A 22,563-nucleotide genomic window follows, 5' to 3' on the forward strand; every position below is an offset into this window, starting at 1 on the left:
TTTTTTTTTTTTTTTTTTTTTTTTTTTTTTTTTTTTCCCTCTCTCTCCATTTTCCCCTCTCTCTGCAAGTAGTGATAATATTCTGGGAAAATGTGCAGCTAACTTTTGAGAGGCATTTTTCTTTCCTGATAGTTTGGTATCTGCCTGTTGGTACCAGCTCTTTAGCCCAATTGCCATATCAGGTTACTAATGTATTACTGAGTCATTAGCATGTGAGAAATAATAGGAAGGAATAAAAGACATTGAGAGAGCTAAGTTAGGTCTGGTTTTACAAGCCTTATTAATTTTGAAGAGATCAGAGTTTATTTGATTGGAGGGAAAAATGGATGATAGCAAGTCTGATGGAGGCAAAGGGGAGACGGGGCAGAGGGAGCAATAAGACGTGTTTTTTTTTTTTCTTCTTTCTTTCCCCTTCAGTTTTTATGTTAGCACCTGCATTTTCTGAGATCTGATTTGGCTGTTACTGCAGGCAGTATCTCTTATGAGTGACTGCTAAAGTATCTTTGTAGCAGAGGAAGATTTCTTAACTTTTCTTCCTTTTAATTCCATTTTCTAGCTCCGTACTACCTTCTTATTTTTTTCCCCACTACGTTTCCTGCCTTACAATCTCACCAATGTTCTTTCCTTACATTTCTTTTTTTTTTTTTCCTTACCATGTTCTTTTCCTTACATTTGTGTAATCCCTCCTTATTTTGGGTCTGTTTCTGTAGCATTTTATTATCAATATTTGCCAAGCTTTTCCATATGCACTGGATTGTATATGATGCTAGAAGAGATGAGACCATAGTCCAGAATTAGGTTTGGCAGGTTGAAAGCAGTATGAAGGGAACGCCTATCAGCTTGGCTGTTAGAAATGTGAGTTTTATTTATTCATCTACTTTTAACATGGAAACAAATAAACAAAAATAGATGAGCCTTGCCTCCTGCATTGATGCTTGGCTACTAAATATGCATGAGGAAGAAAGACCTAAGCTGTCTTAGACCTAAGCTTACTGATTTTGAGTATCAAATGTTAGACACATCAAGTTTTGAGTATCAAATGTAGTTTATACATTTGACAAAGTGAGATCCAGTGTGTGGGCCTTACCTGAATATAGCTTGCATGTGGACTGTTTTTTGTTTGTTTGTTTTGTTTTGTTTTTTGAAGAGGGGATTCAACTGTGTATGTATGCTGACATATATTAGCAGGGAGATTCTTGTAAAACTTGCAGTGCTAGCGTTGGAAAGAGGTGAACCAGAAAGGACTGTTGAGGCCCATACCACCAAATTATCATGATGCCTGTCTGCACATCCAACTCATGTATCAGTGGAAACTGAGAACTGTCTTTTGAACAACTCTTAGATGAACAAAACTCATCCCAATCCTCAAATGCTAATAATTTAGTTTTTTTTTTTTTTTTTTTTTTTCAAAGTTCTCTTCAGAGAGATTTGAAGATAGAAATCTTGTTCTTCGTGAACAGCTTTTTTTAGCCATAGGAAAAGGGGAAGAAAGAGCTTTATTTTCTTAAACAAGCTGTTCTGTGGAATTGGTCATCATGGAAAATAGCTCTCCAGATCTCCAACACTGAAACATGCAGAAGGAAAAATAATTTTAAATACTACCCCAACAAAATGGGGAGAGCGATCTCAGAATGAAAGATTACTATATGGTAAACTTCCTTTGTAAGCAAATAGATCTGTGTGCATGTAAAGCACAGTAGAAACATATGCTAAAAGTTTATATAGTGAATGAACTGTAATTTTGTTCTCTCAAATACAGTATTTATTTTTCCACACTTTTGTGCAAAATACTTGCTGAGTTTTGTTAAGTCATGCTCATTTACCAGCTTGCTTCTTATCTACTTAAAATCCAGAAATTTAGACAAGAAAAAGTATTTTAGATTCAGTAAATTCATGCTGTTTTTATTAAGCATTGGCTTTGCTTTTGTATGCAAACTGTTCCTGACAAACTTGACTTCTGTTTTAGTTTATTAAAATGTTGAACTGATTCTAAACTGTGTTTATGTGTATATAATTTTATTGCTTTGGTTGCTACAAATTAAGTTACTTAGGCTATTTCAACTTTCATATGCTTCTGACTGTATGGAAACCCAGTTTTCAAATGGAACCTTCCTTACCTAGCTCTTATTCAGAGATTTTTTTTCCCATTCTTTAACAACAGCATGGTTTAAGTAACCTTCACTGTTCAGACAGAATAGCATGGGTTGACAGAGTGAACAAAGGAAACTTTTGGCATGTCTTGCTGGAATGGCAGTAATGATTTTTCCACACGAGTAATTTGAGACAGGTTGTTATATGGTAGATATTTTTTTTTTAAATCAGAAACATGTAAATAAATTTTATGTATGGTATAGCAAACAAATTGCCTGAAGTGAACAAAGTCATAGAGGAACTTAAAATATGTGGTCTGAAGTTGGAGAAGTGTAGCACTTTACAAAGATGCAATATTCGTTTATCTAAGCTCAGAAATTTATGATGAGCCAAATTAAATCTTCAGATCAGTTGACAGAAATTCTGACTATTGCATGTAGTTCTTGCATCTGCATTTCTTGTTATAAGCACACAAATATTTAATCTCAGTTTATGTATTTTAATGGCATAAAATCATTTTTCCAAGATTATTCTGTTCATTTGCTTTTTAAGGTTCAGCAAAAAGAGTTCTTCAGTGAGTTCAAAGTCTGTGCTACAGAGATATTGTTATAGCAAAGATACGTTGCATAATTGCACTTGATTCTATTGCCTTTTGTCAGTTCTGACATTTTAATTCACTTGTAAACTTGCAGATCTCTGAAGGAATTCAGAGACCCATTATTCAAAACAAAAAGTCTGACATATTTTCCCTTCTGATCTTAGAAAATTATTGCACAACTCAGTGTCCTAAAGCAAGTATTACTCTGAACTGCTGATTGCTTCATTTGCAAATTAGTTTTCCAAGTTAGAAATAAGGTTCTGGTATCTTATAAATCAAGGAGGTTCCTGGTTTCAAATCTCAAAATGTTGACTTTTTTTTTTTTTTTAGAAATAATGCTATTTTAAATCAATTGAAGAAGTGTCTTTAAGATTTCTTTGAAATGTACATCTTTGGTATTGTAAACACATGATGGAATGAACAAGATTAGACTTAGTACCAATAGTGAAGAAAGAATGTTTTTAACACTTTCAGAATATTTCTGTTGAGTCTTCTATAAGTAAAATGTGATGATACAAGTGAATGATGCTGCTGCTTTGAATTTGAAATTACCTGGTGAGATTCACTTTTAGTTATGTTGTATGAAGAGTGTAAATGTAGTTCTTCTGAATCCATAACAAGCTATGGATTCACAAATTTATTATTCCTTGAAATGTTAACTATTTGATCTGTACAATGTGCAGACCCAATCCAGTATTATAATAAAGCAATAAAAAAATAAATAAAAAAAACAAGACCAGACAAGAAGTCTGTTAGATCCAGTGCCAGTAATTTACAAGTCAGTATTTGTCATACAAGATCTCATGGTTTAGACACTCTTTTTGAGGGGGTGTGTCTAACTAGTAAAGATCATCCTCATGGTCCAACAAACTTTACTAAGATTATAATAAATATGTTTTCATTTTTTAAATTTTATAGCATTCTTCCAGTAAAGAGCATTATACAGTCTTTAACCACGAGGAAAAATCTAATTCTGCCCATGCCTCTGCTGAAATCTGTGAAAAGGATCTTTCACAGCTTGTCAGTTCTATATTGCTGTTAGAACCTGATTAAAAGACAAGATGACAAATTGATTTGGCAATGCTATCTCCTGTATGAACCTACTGGAAGTACATCAACGTGTCTGTAGACCTAAGTTACTAATTTTTAATTAGGCTTGATGCATTAGAAAAGGTTCTCATGAAGGTTCTTTCTCACAAATTGTTAATATGGTTATAATGAAGCTGCTGAAAGCTTTTCATCTGCTTGATGTATGTGAACAAGTACTCAAGTTTCTATAGAGACAATCTTTTATGATAGTGATAGTAACGTGTTGAATAAGTATCAGTTTCTAATCCATAGAAATCAAACTCTTAACTGAGTGTCCATTCTAACAGTTGAAGCTTGTGGTTTCACATGACTAACATCTGTTGTTTGCAGGACACTAAGTAAGGTGTTGTTTTCACAAGTGTTTCTTAACTTCAAAAGTTTGGTTCACAGTAACTTATAGTTCAATATCCCTACTACACCTTCTTGTACTGAAGCATTATGTCAGCATTTAATTGAATTAAGTCAGATGCTACACATTTCTACGCTGAACTTCCACATAGTACTCACTGATATTTATTTTTGCAAAGTGCTGCTGATTTTTATTTTCTGTTAACTTATAACTGAATTGTGCTGTGACTAGTGCATACTACCAGCTTTATAAGAGTTTAGCAAGACCAGTTACAGGTGTGATTGGAGACGAGAATGGTAAACCAGTCAGGGCCCAAGAGTATGCATATTTTTTCATGAAAAAAATACTTCTTATGGCCTTCCTCATCCATAGGAGTAAATTAAACTAATGAGAGCACATGACTTTGGGTTTTGGAAACTTTTTGTCTCTGTAGTCTTGAGGAAAGCTAATGAGCCTAATAATGAATATCAGTCTTGCTGCCGTTTCTGTTTTCTTTATTCCTTTTGAAGGCTTAGGTTTATTTATTTATTTATTGCTCTTTCATTTTTTCATATTTACAAAATAGGTAACTATAATTTTCTATGAATCTTATAATTGTTATTTCTTATAGTCTGTCTCTAATGTGAATGTGCTGAATCACCAAGAGATTGAAGAAGTCCACTTAAATGTGATGGAGCCTTACAAAAATCACAGAGTTAGTGGAAAAGCTGAATGTAGAACTGCTGTTCACCATGTTCTTCAGAGCTAGGACTAAAAGAACATTTGGTGAAACTTCTAGCAGATCCATTTAAAGCCCACTAAAGGAAGGGCTTCTGTAGCTTACTTTTGGAACTTCTAGATATCATAGAATCATAGAATATCCTGAGTTGGAAGGGACCCATAAGGATTATTGAGTCCAAATCCTGATGTTACCAACAGGTTCAAAAAATCATTAGACACATTGTGAACAAAAAGTCTGTAAGAAGGTATTAGAAGCAGGTAAGAATGTGCCTCCTAACATGCTTAATCTAATGCCTATGAATGCAAAGGGAAGAAGAGAAACACACTGCTGACAGTAGCCAGTCATGATAGTGGTCATAGTGTCACTATGGAAAACAGAAGACTTGTCTGGACGGTTGATCTTACCCAGCAGGGCACTGCATATGAGCTCTCTCAAGTGTTCTAGCTGAGCTATATGCTCCTTGTCATGAGAACGTTTTAGTCAATCCTTTCTTTTCTAAATTTTTTCACTTAGTTTCACCTCTCAAATGAATTGCAGAACACCTGCCTAACAGTAATTCTCAGAAATAGTTTGTGCAATTCTGGTATTTATTTACATGGTTTGCTTTTATCACACAAATTACACAATGTCCCTTTCGTTTTGGAGCCTTCCAACATAAACAACATGGCAAAACCAAAGTTATTCCCAGACTAAGAAGTGAGCTGAAGAGTGAAGGTGGTGTTCTCGTTGATATACAGTATGAAATGTTCTATTGCTTGATGATGTTCTTGGTTTTCAGGATGTGTGTTAAATGAGCAAGAGTTACTTTGTTGTTTAAAGTTACTTCCCTCATCCGCATCCCTTTTCTTCTCTTGCCAGCATTATCCCGCTGTGGATCTTCTGGTCCTCTGCCTTTCCAGGGCTGTAGGCTGGGGTTGTTAGGTCACTCCTTTCTTCTGAGTCCTTGAGGGCTATCTTTGGTGGATGTGTGCTTCAGTGTGTATGCAGCTATGCTCATCTCACAGCCATGCCATCTCAAGAGTTTTGTGGCTCTTCATAACACTTTGCAAATGCATTCTTATGCCAGCAGAACCCCTCTCTCTTGACTGCCAGATAAATGTTTTCAAAATGCAAGCCGCCTAAGTTCTATTTCATCAGTTTCATACAGCTTTTCTTGAGATGCAGTTAAAATTTCAGCATTTCAGTTTAGTGTATTTTGATACATTGGAACACCAGGTTATCTTAGCTGCAGACCTCTGAGATTCCAGCAGCACTAAATTTACTTAAAGGAATTGCATTAATTGGTGTTTGGGGAGTTTTTTTTTTTTTTTTTTTTTTTTTTTTTAAAAAAAAAGCTTACAGTTCTGTTCTTCAATATACAGTTTCGTGTTTGCAAAATACACTTTACTCATGGGATGAGGTGAGTTAATAGTTTCAGGAGAGTTATCAGGAGGTAAAAAAGAATGTATTGTTCCTTTGTATTTGAGTACATGCAGTTTGGGACATAGTGGTTATGTAACTCCCTAGCTGTCAGAGTTGAAGAAAGGTGCAAAGGATTGGAGAAACACTAACACAGCGGTGGCCTTTCATGGAGTTGCACAACTCAGCAGAGCCTGCTTGCAATGATCTCGCAGCTTAAATGGCAAGATGTGTTCATCGCTTCTTAAAGCAGCTTATATTTTCTTTAATGCTGTAATGTTCTGTGAGGCACCATGGAAAGAATCACTTCTGCATTGAATTGTGGAACCATTTGGGAGATGATTTTCTGTGCAAAAAGGTTCATATTTGGCACCAGAACACGGAGGTGGCTTCATCTGCACTGGGTACAAGTTCAGGAGCTCCCGGTCTCCTACTTTTGTCTTGTGTTCGAGTTGTGCAAGAGAGAAAGTAACTTCAGATATACAGCGCTGATAATTGCATTGTTTGTAATTGTGCAATCATTTTTTAATTGGTTCCTGAGTATCTTCATTCAAGAACGACTTCTAAATCTTTTATTTTCCAAAATATTTACTCAGACTGGAGGTGTTATGAAATTTATCCGATGAACCACTACTTCTGTTAAGTCTGTTGTGCTCTGAACTTCAAGTTGCCAACAAGATGGATGTTCTTGATTAATTTGTCTCCAATTGCACATTCTTATTTTTCATCCTGTATAAATGAAAGAAGAAAGGGCATGTTGACATCCCTAAGTTGCCTTGCTGAATAGCTCTCACTTTTTTTTGGAAAAGGTAATTTTTGAGGCAGTCCTTCATCACAGGCTTTGAATTACTACTTAGTTTTTCAAATCCCCCTAATGATGTGCTGATGCAAGTGCTCTTCTGTGGCCTCACTGGGGGACGGTGGTGGGGGAAGACACGACATAGGTGTATGCTGTCTGAGGCTGTGTTTCTTCAAGGCTTGAGGAAGAAATTGCCCATGTGGCAGAGGGGATCCTGGTGCATGTGCTGGGGGAGACAATGGAGCCTGCTGTGCTCAGGGTAGTCCTGGTGCTTTGTGGAGGTGACAGTGGATGGATGGGTAGTTCTCACCTCACTGCCACACATCTGCCACATAACTGGCTGAAGAAAAATAGGCAGGGAAAGCTGGGGACATGGTGGGAGTTCTTGGGCTGCGCATTCGAGGATGGAAATGGCAATGTGGGAATGATAGAAGTTCTTATGGTAGGGGACACTTGGAATATTGAAGAGAGAGAAAACTAGAGGAAGTGGGTTAAGGGGGAGCGTTGGGTTAGCTAAAAGTATCACACCTAAAACCTGGATATGTAAGGTAGGACCTGAAGATGTGGTGTTAAGTGTGGAAGTAAGAGATGGGGTTGGGGCAGAGGGGACACAGATGGTACCACTGTGAAAAGATGCAGAGGCAAACCAAGGCTCTCTTGGCTAGCGCCTGAACTCGCTTTCTGTTGAAAAACTTTGCCTGATCCCTGGTCTTCCACATTTGATTTCCTTGGAAGAACACAGATACCTTTTGTGATAGATTGAAGTCCATGTATAGAAGACAGTTTTCCAAATTTTCTGATATTTCAAAAGGTCAAATTAAAAAGTGCTTCTTGCATTTCAATTTATATCATGAAACACTTTATAATTCTGTGGCTTCTGCACTTGTACAGCTCTGTGGATTTTGCCATTGATGTAGGTCTGAATGAAATGCTGTATTAAATCTGGTACTTATGAAGACAATTTGTCAATCTGTTTTTATTAGACTGAACATACTGACATACTGGCTATTGAGTTCATATGGTTTTGGTAGGATTTTAGTGTTTACAGATGGCTAATTATTTAACTTGAAATATAATTGGAAAATATGTTGTCCACAAACTAATTAATAAAATGTGAAATGATTTATTTTAATTAGGATTACTGTTGATGTTTATTGACTCTTAAAAACATAATCCTAAATTAATCTTCTATAGTACTGTAAACTTGATGTGCCTGATTTTTTTTTTAAACTTTGATATGTAGAAAGTTTGCACAGCAGCTATGTTCTTTTTTTTTTTTTTTTTTTTTCCTCCTTTCCCTGGCTGTGTCATCTTCAAACTTTTTCTCTTGTCTTGGGTTGTTTGAATTTGCTTTTGCACATTTTTGTATGTCTTTTTCTTCTTTTGGTGGGAGGGAAAAAAAGAAGATGTAGAAGCTACATTTTCTTTGCTTTTGGAGCTAAATCTAATGACAGCTGTACCGACAATTTTCTTCTGTGTTTACATGCAGCCAGGAGCTATGGGCGGAGAAGAGGTAAAAGTATTTACTAAATGTTTTGTTTGCTGAATACTGGGAGAAATAAATATCTAGTTCTTTTATGATAAGATAATGTTACCAATTTTAACATTATGTGGTTGATCAGTTGCTTCCTATAAATCAATCTGATGTTCGTCATTTGCAAGACATCTCGCTTCTGTTATCAGCTTAAACCAATGATGATTTTGAGCTGGTAACTTCAAGTGTATTGCTATTATTGGTGAATTGGAGGATGAGTGAATGTAAAGATTCTTTTTCATGATACACATTTATCATTTTAAATTCGTGATGTTCAAGAAATGAAGATTGTTTTCAGGTGTTTTTGTCAAAGTATAATGTTTAATTTATTGAATATTTCTAACACGCTTTTTTCTTAGATGTTTTTTCTTAGATGTAGATGTGTTTCTTAACATCTTTTGTTGAATATTGCATTTGAGAAATATATTGATTACCCTAGGTAGTGCATTGTGAATACCAGTGGTGGGTACTAATAATCAGGAGCAGAAAAAAATACAGTATTTGAGTACATTATTTTAACTGTATTTTGTTATTTAGGCAACCCTTACAAAAGTAAAAAACAGACTGAAAACATTATATGGATGTTTGCAGTGCTGTGTATAAGCTTATTTTGAGAGATTAATGAACATGGACAATAGCAAGCTTGCTGCCTACTGAGAAAACGACAAATGTACCTTATTTTTATGTACCGTGCAGTAGCTTTTTAATTGAGAAAGTACCAGTGAAGCTTGCAGCTTTTAACAGCTAGAGTTGGGCAGCACCATATGTTTGGGGTACTTTGGCATTAAATTTCATTTTATCTTTTTCTATGTATGTTCTGTGACAGCTATGCATGTGATATTGCTTGGCAGGCTTTTTCCTTTTCATACTGTAGAATTTGCATCAAATTTGTGAGGAAGCTTGGAGATGTACAAGCAACCTAGTCTATAGTCTATATATAACTTGGAGTAGGCACATACGTAGGGAATAAGGTGGTAGGCTGTACAGGCTGTGCTGATACAGTTTCTAGTACATAATTTGAGCTTATTTGGTTCAAAGCTGACTGTGTTTAGTGTTTACTTTATAGCTAAAGAAAAATAAAAATAGTATTTTTGAAACTTAAATTTTCCCCACAAACTTACCTTCTTATTTTTTCCCTGCTTCCAGAGAACGGTCTATTGTTAACAGATGTTCAAAGCATCCTAATACTTATTAGGTGATCTCATGGTATTGAAACAAATTAGAAAAACGTGGAATATAAAATATTGTGCACTCTCTAGGCGTGTGAACATGAGATTGTGCCAAGTGTTTCCAGATTGATTAAATGGCACCAAAGTAGGAAAAGAAGTGGAAATCAGCTGGGCGCTATTAACTTCTTGCAACTTGTGTTTACTTGTAGAAGCAAAATGTAGTAATGTGGCAGTAATTGTAATGAATACAGTGTAGGCTGTAAAATGCAGTGTGGGCTCTTTTATAGAAATTGTGGTGATGACAAAGCAGGCCAAACAAGTTCTGAATGTGCTGGACTTTCAGGATTTTTTTACTTTACCAAAATGCGCGTTTCCCTCCACAATAATTTTTACCTCTGTGAAATTCAGTTTTTTCTATAACGAGTAGATTTGTGTGAGTGTGTGTGCGTGTCTGTCCTGTCACCAGTGTTAGGGACTTTGTGCGTTGCCCTACCCACACAATGCCAAGTTTGTGATATCCCTGCTTTTTCATTACCTTGAATTGTATACTGTTGTTCAGAGCTTTTCTAACCTGAAGAACCACACAATTCTACAATATCCTATCCTAAATTAAAAAATGTGTTATCAAATGCTCGCATTTATTATTGTTTTTGCCATTTGCATTGTGGTAATATGCAGAGTACTCAGAGGCAAGTCTGTGCAGGGACTCATTTCATGTTTATTACACTACAGTATTTTAATTAGTGTTTCAGTCTGTCACTGTGACTAAGCACCTTCAGTGAGAAGAGGCTTTGTTAGAAATGTATTGGGGGTTGGTGTAACCTATCAGTTTTCTATGTGATTCTGTTTCATTTGTGAAGTGAGCTGAGCATTTTTTTATAGGTATCACACAAGCTGCTGAGTCATATTCTTTTAGGTATCTTGTTTTTAACTTTTTTGACCATTTTTTTCAGGTACAGATGTAAGCACAACTACGGAAAGCCAGCCTAGTATCTTTTCTCCTACCCTGACAAATCTGAAATGCCAGGAGAGAGATGCTGGCATATAAAAATAGGGCATTTAGTGATGCTTTCCAATAATACCCTCCCACAGATTTGCCCCTGGGAGTATCTTGAGGTGATGGCTCAGTATTTATTGCTGCACGATGTTTTTTTCTTGCTCATTGCCTTTTTCTGAACCTATGTAAACTTCTTAGCATCCTAAAGATCTTGTGGTTAAGGGTTCCATGGTTTGACTTACTTTGAACCTTGCCATGTACTGATAGTATTTAATGCACTTTAGTTTCCCCCTACTTGGGAGAGACAGTGAACAATCATTCCCTATTCCCTTTTCTCTATGCGTTCCATTATTTTTAATGGGTACTTTACACATTTAACTGTATATTTAATTATAAAGCTTTAGATGATCTCTTGTACTCAAATGAGTACAACGTTTGTGAACTGTTGAGCAGCTGACATAAGAGGTGAAATCTTACTTTTAAGCCACTATGCATTTTTTTGGATTTCCTTCAGAACTCAGCACTCATTCAGCCTCCTCAATGGACCCGTATTTTAGTTGAACAGTTTGTTCTAATATCTGTTCATTTGATGTGTATACTTCCACTAATGGCTCATCTTTTTTTATAAGAAGGTATGTTTGTGGGGGAAAAAATAAAAAGATTATTTAGCCTGTTAATATTTGATATTCTTAACATTATTATTCTCCCTACTTATTTCTCTCATGCATGTACTCTCTCTTCTGCTAAAATGCATATGTTTATGTATGTGCATGACCTGTTCGTGCATTACAGAGTATTCATCAAGTCTTTCCTGTTTTGTGCTCTAAAAATGCCATTTCTGACAACCAGCTGTTTTAGACCTTGAGGAGTAGCATCTCTAAATGCATCTCTGATTGTGGCATTTGCCTTGTCTTTACGCTGGTGCTTAAAAGCCCAGTAGGATTTTTGCTTCTGTGGATTTTTGCATCTGTGATTTATGCCAACACTGCGCATTCAATGTATTCTTGCTAATCAAGACCGTTCTGGTACCTGGTGTTCATAAAAATTCAAGCTGGTGTTCCGTGTCAGTCAGAACACCTTTCCTGTTGTTTGTTTTTTAGTTTGGTTTTCATATGTAGGATTGCTTCTTCTTTTTGTAATGTAGCCTTTATTGCTCGAGGCTCTATTACTGATATTTTCAATGTATATATTTTTCTGAATCATGTCTCTCTGCATGTCTTGATATTCTCCTTGCTTCTGTTTTTCTTTCCTGTACTTCCTCGTGCATTTAATCCCAAATGTAGTTTAACTCAAGACCTAACCTTAGGTCTTGCTGAAAGTCAGTTCTGTGTGATCCATTAACTTTGAATTTAATTATACGTGCCCTGCTATTTATATTTGTAATTTAACGCGTGCACACACACACGTTTGTATTGATTAATTTTAATTCTGTCCTTGGGAGCAATCCTCCATGACATGAGGAGACTGTTTTTATCAGAGTTGAGATGGGGTTCCCATTTATACATCTCTCTACATTAAAAGATTTATTTTTCAACTCAAATATAGGGAATTAAATTCTAAAGTTTGTTTAGAAAGCTGTGCTGCATACATAAAGCCCTTAAATATTTTGAGTATCTATTTTTTTTCTATCTTCTGGGTTAATAAATCTGTTTTTAAATAATGTGTATATACTCCGAAAATAATAGCAACAAGTCATCACAATCAGGTCATCACAAATTATTTACTTTTTATCAACAAACCAAATAGCAGTTATTTATGCTGCTTTCTGTTCATTCATTACTGAAAGTGTGTTTTAACACTGAGTAACAGCTTGACAGGCTGCCCTAGTTAACAACTTTTTTTTTTTTTCAGTGCAAGTGTTTTGTGTTTCATTTAATAAGTCTTTTAAAGATTTTAGCTTGTTAGCTAAGCTGTTTGCTTCACCTACACGCTTAATATCTACTATACAAAGCTTTTCTATGTTTATTTCGCTGTTTGCCCCCTTGCTTAGATTGGGCCTCTGCTCGCTCACAGAGGAAGCAATGCAGCTCTTGTGGCTAGGATCCTATAAAGCATTCTGAAGGATGCTGTCCTGCCCTGCAGTACAATGGCTTGAGTGATGTGCTGTTTAAAATAACTCCTTCGAGATCTGTTACGGAAGATTTTAATCACTAAGAATTGGTTTGATATGTTAATTGTACAAAGGTTCGTTCTGTGGTTATGGCACACAATTTCATTGGATAACTTGTTGGTTTCCATTTGCTAGCCATTCACAAGAGTTTCTGTTTTAAAGCGAAATTAGTTTCTTTGTCTTCAAAGGACAATATAGTTACAGACTTGAAAAAATAGAAGCAATGCAAATGAGCATCATTTGGATAACTGACCATTTAGCTGCGCTTTTTAATACAAATTCGGTAAATCAAAACACTATTTTAGAAAAGGAAAATATAATTTTTTTTAACTGAAATATTAAATTATCCACAGGAAATAGCTTTAACTATAGATACTACAAAATCTGTTACAGGTCGGTCTTCACTCTTTCCTTTTGAAGATGGCTTCCTAGACGACAGTCACGGTGATCAGTCTTTATCATCGGGTCTCAGCTCTCCAACACGCTGTCAGAATGGTGAAAGAGTGGAACGCTATTCTAGAAAGGTGTTTGTTGGAGGTCTTCCTCCTGACATTGATGAAGGTACTGTGAATAAGTTACATTGGTGAGATATGGGAATTGGCTTTCATATTATTACTTAGAAAAGGTCAGATTTTCATGAAAACAAATGTATTTTACCAGTATATGGCTTGTTGTGCTTGTGGCATTATTTAAAACAACCTCCCCCATCTTGACCTGCAACCCCTGAGAATGTATTTGACATTCTTTTGTACTGCAGATTAGAGGAAATGGAGGCAGAAATGCCTGCATAGCAGGTCTTCTAATCTGCAATAGAAGCATATGTTCTCATATGTGTTAATTAGGAAAGCTGAAAAAGGGAACTCAGTGAGTACTGTCACTTTTCCGCAGTCTTTCTCTGTCCTTTTTAAAAGATGTCATTGACTTTAATGACCTTGTTAATACAGTCCTTATCAAAATAAATTGGGCTTTAATCAGCTCTTATATCCAGCGTATATGTAGTGTCCAGTCTACGTATGTAGGGTGTTTAATATGGTTACAAAATAATAATCACTTTAGTAGAGATAATCAACATGCTCTGCATGCATGTTCCCACATACCCCCTGACTCCTACACAGTTTTTTTTTTTTTTCATATTACAGTAGGAATCTATCCTATGTAGCTTTCATTGGCATACATAAGAAATTTGAGGATGCCTTATAATGAAAAGGGAGGGATCTTATAATCTGTTCTACTAAATCTAAAGCTTAAAGCATATGCAATTATAATTAAAAAAAAAAAAATAGTATGGGTTGCCAACCTATGGTTCACAAACAGCTCAGGTGTAGTTCCCATATCACATCAGAGTTGTGGGACTGTTGATACAGGGACTGCTGGGTAACCTGAATCCCCGGCTGCAAGAAGCAGCAGGCTGACAGGCACAACTAATGCGAGTCAAAATACATGTCCAGCCTATCCTGTGAGGAAGTAACTTGGCCGCTTGAGAGCTATTACCTCTTCCATGAGAGATCTACTCTAGTAACACCTTTTTCCTTCAGCTCTTCATTTATGTGGTATGCATTTTGTGGCTCTAGTCACTTGAAAAATCTGGTGCCCAGCTCACAGGGGTCAGATAAACTGGACACATCTCAAATAGTGATCATAAAATTGGAAAACCACAGCCTTCAAGCATTTCTCCTGATGGACTGATGTTCTGATCTATCTGGCATCACATTCGATATAATTTTAAACAAATTATTTCTTTAAAATACAATTTAAAAATGCATTGAGAAAGAAGATTTTTTTTTTTAAAAAAAAAAAACACACTTAAAATATTTTTTTTCTGAAACATCTGTATTTAACACAAAATTGTCCTATGGGGTAGTCTCAGATGGTGTTCCATGGTGTTTTTAAACTGATACTTAAAAAGAAAAATAACTTGGTGGTTCAAGGCAGATTTTCAGAGGGGGCTTACGAAGGTGAAGTCCCCACAGCTGTGTGACCTGAAGCAGCCTGCTTTCTAGGTCATGCTACAAGGAGTGGCCATGCTGACATGTAGCTTCTCCATCAGTCCTGTGTGGCTGCATCTGACCCTGCTTTGTGGCTATAATTAGAAATAGACCACAGCTGAAACATATTCACTTTTGATAGATCGTGTTTGCATTTAATGCTGCTGTAAAGTTGTGTTAGAGGAATGCAAAATTTCTTTTTCAAGCAGCCACATACAGTACAGAGCTGAAAGAATATTTAGACATTATCTATGTCCATTTTTGCAGTTTTTGTTGATCTTGATAGGTACAGAAAACAGTCTGTAATTTTTATTATTTTTTTTTTAATTAAGAATGTTTACCTTGCCACTGTCAGTCTTCAGATTCTCTCTAAGGTGCCTCATTTGTTTTTTGTAGATGAGATCACTGCCAGCTTTCGTAGGTTTGGACCTCTTGTGGTGGACTGGCCTCACAAAGCTGAAAGCAAGTCATATTTTCCACCTAAAGGTAATTAGCTTAAAATACACTTATGCAGGCTGTTCTGGTAAAAGGAAACTGTGTCTTCAATGTGGCAGTCCATTAAAAAGAAAGGATTTGACTCTATGATGAAATCTCTTTCAATGAGCATATTTTCAGCAGTTATAATGAAAAAACACAATTCAGTGAACAAAATGTAGTCTTGTCTGTGTACTTGAGCAAACCTCATGTCCTTGATTCGGTGCTTAATTTATACTAGGTTTTGGTTAGAAGGAAAGTTTTGGAGATTTCCTAGTGCTGATTTTGTTGCAGTTTGCGTATTGTGGAAACTATAGCAATAATAGCTTAAGCAACATTTCTTGTGGCTAGTGGTGGATTGGGTGCCCGGTATTTTGTAGAGAAACATGAATCCTCTTTGTGTGTGTGCTGACCCCAGAAAGCTGTGATCCTGCTCAGAACCAAAAGGTCTGCTTCAGGGCTTGCTGTTGCTGAGCTGCAGCAATGAATTCTGCTAAGAGGTGGAGTGTTCAGCTCAGACAGGTGTCATGCACCGTGGTCACCATTTCTCAGCTGGAATTGATTTATTTGAGTGGCTTCAAGTGGGGCTCTTTCACACCTGTCAGCAAAATACTATGCAGGCTTATTTTGGGTTTATGGGAAAACTGATGGGGAGAGTTGCCTGTCTAAATCCAATTGCTCTTACTGTACACTAGCCTCTCCAATGATTTTATAATATACATTATACAGTCTGTGCTTGGTGACACTTGCCTCTTGCATATACTTTGGGAGTTCACTCATGATCTGAAACTGTAGCATAAAATTAGGCACAGAATTTCTGATCTATATTGTAAGATTTTATGTTCTCACTTGATCTTAAAGCTCTTAATTGCTCATTAAGTCCACTGATTATTTTCGCAGAACAGTGGGCTGCTCAGTCACTGCACTAGCTAATCCTACAACGTTTAGATAGATATATTTTGACTATAACAAATAAAAACTAATTTATCTGAAGCTTAATGCTGGAGGCAAGATAGTTCTGTGACAAAGGCTTGCCCTGTAAACAGTATTTGGGGCACTTGCCTGAAAACAGGAAAAAAAAGCCTAAGTGCTCTCGCTTCTGTTCTGTTCTCACAACTCAGCCTTGCTTCACATATTCCTATAAGCAGTCGGAAAATATATATATATTTGTACCTTCACTTACAAGTTTAAAATAAACAGTAATAAAACAAATTTATCCTTGTCCCTAATATCTCCTCGTCCTCTCCATTATATTTTCTGTTCTTTTAATTTAATAACTACTTATAGCAGATCAACATAGGACTTCCAATTATTAATTAGTTTGTTTTGTATCTGACATAGGACTAGTTATGCCTCAACAAACTTGTAAAAATGTTTTTGAGTAAGATCTATTTTAGCAGAAGACAAGGGAATGCAGCCTCACTTCTATTTTTGTCGTTATTCTAATATAGGAAACAGCTTTCAAAGCCCCTGCCAGTTGCCCTGAATGTCTGTCTGAAAGTGCTAAACAACAGTCAATCCCAACTGTTCCAGATTTATTTATAACTGACTTCTTAGTTATCAATCAGGACTGCAGCATCATACGTCCTGCATTCCAGTCTTTGAGATTCACTTACAGTCACATTAAGCTTGGTAGGTCAAATGTACATCATTTACTGTGATCCCATATAGGCAGTATCTGCCTAGAAGATAATGTTATTACCAGGAGTCAAAAGGTAAAATACAATGTGAGCACACATTATATTTTTCTACATCTTTTTCATCTATTTCAAATATAAAGAATACTTCTTTTCCAAAGTTATTATGGAATCATTGACTGAAGTACCACAATAAAATGCTTCCAGTCCACTTTTTGATTAGAAACTTCTTTAAAACTAAAATACAGCATTTAATTCTTTAACTTTTTTTTTTTTTTTTTTTTTTTTACTATTAAGCTGTTCTGATTTATTATCAGGCACTTTATAAAACAGAGAAATGAAAAGAGACTATGCTTACACACAAAATTCAGTGACACACTTATTCAGCTATCAAATACTGAATGTTTTCTCCCCTTTTTTCTACACACCTTCTTTCCATGTCACATAAATTTTCTGACATTTTGAATATGAGTCTTTCAAATGGGAAATCTGCCCAAAAAGAAAAGGGCAGACAAATAAAATTACATAGGAGGTCTTTTTGTATGCTAGTCATCTCAAAGGAAGACAAGAAAACTGGATTGCTGGAATGCAGTGGGATGATGTGGAGGCTAATCTTTGTTCATACGTTAATAAAGACTGATCTCTGAGGCTTCTCCCACCTACTTGAACATGCCTGACTGGCAGTAAAATTGATCCCTGCTCTTCTTGAAAAAAATGCTGTCATCTCTAGATGGACTTCGGTGGCCTTTTGATGGATATGATTTTTTCATTGTTCCTTTATTTTTGTAAGTTAGGCCAGTGGACTCTGTCTGGACTTGCAACAAAAGCTGGTTTTTGTTTACTTTGATAAGCATTCAGTTACAGGTTTGGAGCAGACAGAATCAGTAGTTTGTGCCATGGGTCAGCTGTCAGCTGAGTTGTACAGTGGGGCAGTTTTACATCATGGTTTTCTGTCTTCATACATGCATCCAGGTGTTGTCATCCCTGACAGCCCCAAGTGTACTAATACAGACTTTGAGGATCTACATGGGTTCTTCAAGAAAAATCCTGTGCCTTATTTGTATAATAAATACTGATTTTAAGTGTTTACACTTACATTACATTAAAATGAATTCTGCATAGTTGCACTATATTAGGAACACTTTGTGGATATTCTTAGGGCTAGGAACAAAAAGCTGCAAGAACTATTAGCCATTACTAAGCTGATAAAGCATGAAATCTGAAAGATTAAAATAAAATGTTTACAGTCTAGTGACCCCCCCCCCCCCCCCCCCCCCAGAGTGCTTTATCTTGTTAGTTTGGTGGGCAAGTCAGGCCACAGATGTGTAGTCAGGCTTGATCTAGAAAGCTGCATTAGCTAATTTAGTAGCTGGTGTGGTTGATTAGCTTAGGTGCAGTGTCGTGTAAGCTGCTTTCAGGGCTAGCTGGGGTCCAGAAACATTCCCGCAGTGTTGAGCTTGAACAAAGAATGCTTTCCTGGTTTTGGCAACCTGAGCAGGATGATGTCACTGGCCTTGCATAGTCACCATGGGTCTGCTTAGACATGTTACTTCAAGTTTAGTGCTGGACCTGATGGACGTAAACTGGTTTTGTGTGAAATACACTGAACTGCAGTCTCCAGCATGGTGAGTTATGCAAGGCTTATTTCATCATGATTTTGGACCCTTGGGGATTGCAGATCAACGTGGATGTGTCTGTACCATACTCCTCAAGCACGTTGTGCACTTTACTATGCAGGTTTTCCTGTTTTTCCAGATATTCTAGGTCTTCATTACCTTACGGAATCTTACCTGACATGATGAGATACACCGTGAGCTTGTGTTTGAGAGAGATCTGTTTTGGTCAGTGATTAAGAGTTTTGATTATAACAACACCAAAACCAAAATCACTGATAGATCCAACAGCCCTTACTGGAAGTATTGGTTGCCATGGAGTTCAATATTCAGATTGCTGAGAGAAGGACCATTGGCACCCAGCTGTTTTGTCACCGAAAGTGTAGATAATGCACTTGGGCAAGATAAGTTGATAATAGCTGACAATGTGTATAAGAGGCTGCTATTTCTAGTTCTGAGCATCTGTATTATTGCCTTAACATTTCTTTGTACCACTCCTATGCACTGTAAACCTTAGCACCGTGTTTTTATGTTGGTGTCATCCACGAGGTGCTTTTAATGCCTTGTTTCTGAATAAGGCCAATTCATTACCATTGCCTGAAAAGTCTTTGGATGACTTCCTTTGGCATCTGTTTGGATATATGAGTAACGGAACTGGCAAAATTATAAATGCCATGTGTTGGTCTTGGGTAAGCAGATGCCCAGTTTGTAATGTGTTTACTTGGCTTTCAACACAGAGTTTTGGGAACTAAATGTGGTTTGTGGCTAAGTATTTTCTGAGTACCTATGAAATGTTCAGAAATAATTAAATATGCACCAAAGAAAATTATCAAATGTCGTTACTCATTACTATGACAGTTTATTTCACTCTGGCAACATCCAGGTAATTCGTATTTTATTCACATATAAACTGATTTTTTAAATTTATTTGCTGGTCTGCAGAGTTAAGCGATGTTTATGCTAACGACAGTCAATTTTTTCCTACTTTTTAATTAGACAGATGGTGCCAACTGTTACAAAAACATTCATTTAGTTTTTTAACAGATTGCTAGCTTTAAAACAACTTTTTGAAAGCTTTCACTGACTTTTCTTTGTGACAACTTATTTTTCGATATGCACTAAAACCTACATGGTAAATTTAACAGATAAAAATTATGCAGAAATCTTCCTATTTTCCTTTCAATGTGAGAAGACTGATGTTTGGATAAAAATGGGTTAAAGAGAAAAAAAAGGCAACGCTTGGAGATAGGATGCATTTGAGATGGAGGAATGCTTTGGTTTTACAGTTGATTAACATGTGTGACGCAACTATCTGATCCTCTTGTATTTTTCCTGTTCTTTAGTTAGTTATTTGATTAAAAATAAACACACTTGTCCCTGCTGCTTGCAAGGGGACACTATGGGTGAGCAAGATTTCATGAAAACGAAAATACTATGTAGAAAGTTGCACTAAGACGGTGAAGTGATTCGCGTGCTTTCATTTAAAACAACTGGTGGGACAGACTGGGTATTCCTGATGATCTCTAAGGTAACATCAGATAGGAACGCTGTCATTGGTGGTCTTCTGACCGGTCTTGATTGTACGGATGAGATCCATTTGCATGGCTACTTCCCTTGGCACTGCAGTGGGGATGGCAGCTTCTGCCACAGCAGCAATAATGAGTAGCTGCAAGGAGAAAATATGGTGTTGCAATTCTATTTCAGCTGGATTCAGAAACTGGTATCTGGCTTGTCTGAATACAGTGATCTATTCTACTTAGACTAGTTTCAGTACTTCACAGAAGCTGGGGATGGGGCATCCCCACAAGTGTTCAAGGCCAGGCTGGATGGGACTTTGGGCAGCCCGGTCTGGTGGAAGGTGTCCCTGCCTATGGCAGGGGGGTTGGAACTGGGTGATCTTCAGGGCTCTTTCCAACCCAAGCCATTCTATGATTCTAGTTGTTTTGGCCTAAATGATTGAATACCATACCGCTAAAGTGCAGCATTAAATGCCTAGCCAGTTTTCATACTTCAAAAACTGAAGCCAGAGACCATAGTATTTGCTAGAATGGAAATTTAAGTTCCTTATCCAGAAATGCATTGTACGGGAAATAGCAATGTAAAATCTTTTTAAAACTTTATTTGCATATGTTCCAACACATGTGCAACAAGACAAGATCAGTCTTTGAACTGTTGGTTTCTGAGGCTGTGTGTATAATTGTAGGCCCTGTGCCTTCCCACAGCAGGACAGCACAATCCCAAAGCAATGAAATTCACAAACTGTGTGGTAGCAAAATGTAGGGCATACTAGTCTGCTCTTCTGCAGCTGTTTAAGTTTGCTTTTAGCATAGAATTTTCTTTTAGGTTTTCAATTAGTTTGTTTAAGCATTTGCAAAGGTCTCTGCAGTATTTCCTATATCGTGCTAAATGTCTGAGGAGTCGTGGTGGTCAACTGATGATGATTTTATAATGTCTGTCTCTGACAACTGGCACAGCAGTCTTAAAGAGCATTCAAGAAGCTTGCTTCATGTAAGAGAAGAAAATATAAAAATATTTTTTAGCAATCAAACCTAGGCAGGACAAATCTTATTCTGAGATAGCTTCGTGCAATTAGTCTCTCCTGGCTTTCATGTTGCCTTCAATAAATGCTATTTCTTTCAGAATTACTAGGTTGCAAGAGAGGTTTTTTTGTTTGTTTTTTGTCTGTTTTGGTTTTAACCCTGAAGATGGGACCACAAATTTTTAGCAAACATTTGTTGTCCCTTCTTCAGTCAGCAACTTCTGATGCCCAAAGAAGGAATAATCTGGTCTCTTCAGATGGGGCTCAGCGTCCTTGCCTCCACAGAATTTGGTAGTAAAGATGGTTCTGTCAGTCTTACCAGTTGCTTTTCACTATAGTAACCAAATAGGTAAATAAAAGCTATTTACTACGAGAGGAGTATAATGGTTGTAGCCAAATATTCCTGAGGTAGTTTAGCTTATTACTGAAAATCTTCTTCCAGAAACAATTTTTCCCTTTCTGCCTACTTCCCTATCTTCCTTATTCTCCTTTGTGGCATCAGAAAGCTTTTTCCAGTCAAGACATGACAGAAGTGATGCAATGCCCACAGTCACTGGATGGGCTTATATTCAGCACTAGGTTTTTGAGGTGGGAGGGTTGGGGTTGGGAGGGGCAGATGTTGGGCTGCAATCCCTGATAGTGGCTCTCATTATTAACTATTGCATCTCAGCCATTATTTGGTAAGAATCAATCTTGCAACACCATGTGCTGGATGACACTCTGTAAAATGTCTTCCTAAGAGGAATAGTCTCTTGTGAGATTTTTAGGTAGTGGGACCAAATCCAATTATTTTCTGACTGTAACATAAAAGAAGTCTCTTGTCTGAATTTAGATCTCTGCCCTATCAGTAATTTTATCCCTCACCTATGTGTTGTATTTTTTTCTTGTCTGGTTCTCAAGAAATTGTGGTTGACTTTTAATCTATAGGACACATTTCTTTGTATAGACCCAATTTATCATTATTTTTCTTCTTCCAAAGACTTCAGAGTTGTTAAGGTATCTCTGATAGGTTGGATTAATTTCTAGCAATCAAAGCACTATCTGCACTGATAGGTGCAGACTGACTCTCTCGGGGAAAACTGAATGTCACATGCTGGAGTTGCAGCATTTTCTCTTTCCAGAACAAAGTTTTTTCCACAAATGATCTGGACCCTCTCCATTGGTCATATGCTGAAGAGGCAAGTTGTTTTCTCTCACTCACTGCCTCATTGAGTTAAGATTGCAATAGGATTTCTCATACCTTACACAAACTATTTTATTAGAGTACATTCAGTTAAGCCACAGTCAATATTTAAGGCTTGTGTCGAGAGGACTGTTTCCAAAATCTAAAGAGCAGCTGTTTGAAGTCTGGTTCATGTGTTTACTAATCACTACTCATCATCACAGGCTTTAAATGAGATGCCCAATTCAGTAGATTGTTTAAATACCAATTCCAAGCACTCACTTTCTGGACTAACTGT

The 22,563-nt window shown here is 36.7% G+C and overlaps 1 protein-coding gene across 11 annotated transcripts in view; it reads left to right on the forward strand.

Annotated features, from left to right (window-relative positions):
• Nucleotides 1-22,563, forward strand: part of CPEB3 (cytoplasmic polyadenylation element binding protein 3) — a 93,598-nt gene that overhangs the window by 46,202 nt on the left and 24,833 nt on the right. For 6 of the 11 annotated variants that reach the window (XM_035329535.1, XM_035329536.1, XM_035329534.1 and 3 more), the window contains exons 5-7: nucleotides 8,535-8,558; nucleotides 13,249-13,416; nucleotides 15,237-15,326. The exons of 2 other annotated variants lie outside the window; for them this stretch is intronic. In XM_035329535.1, coding sequence (XP_035185426.1) covers nucleotides 8,535-8,558; nucleotides 13,249-13,416; nucleotides 15,237-15,326 — 282 coding nt within the window. The remainder of the gene's footprint in view (nucleotides 1-8,534; nucleotides 8,559-13,248; nucleotides 13,417-15,236; nucleotides 15,327-22,563) is intronic. 3 more of the 11 variants (XM_035329528.1, XM_035329532.1, XM_035329537.1) reach the window with 1 other exon arrangement.

This window comes from Oxyura jamaicensis, chromosome 6 (assembly GCF_011077185.1).
Source record: "Oxyura jamaicensis isolate SHBP4307 breed ruddy duck chromosome 6, BPBGC_Ojam_1.0, whole genome shotgun sequence".
NCBI classification, from domain to species: domain Eukaryota; kingdom Metazoa; phylum Chordata; class Aves; order Anseriformes; family Anatidae; genus Oxyura; species Oxyura jamaicensis.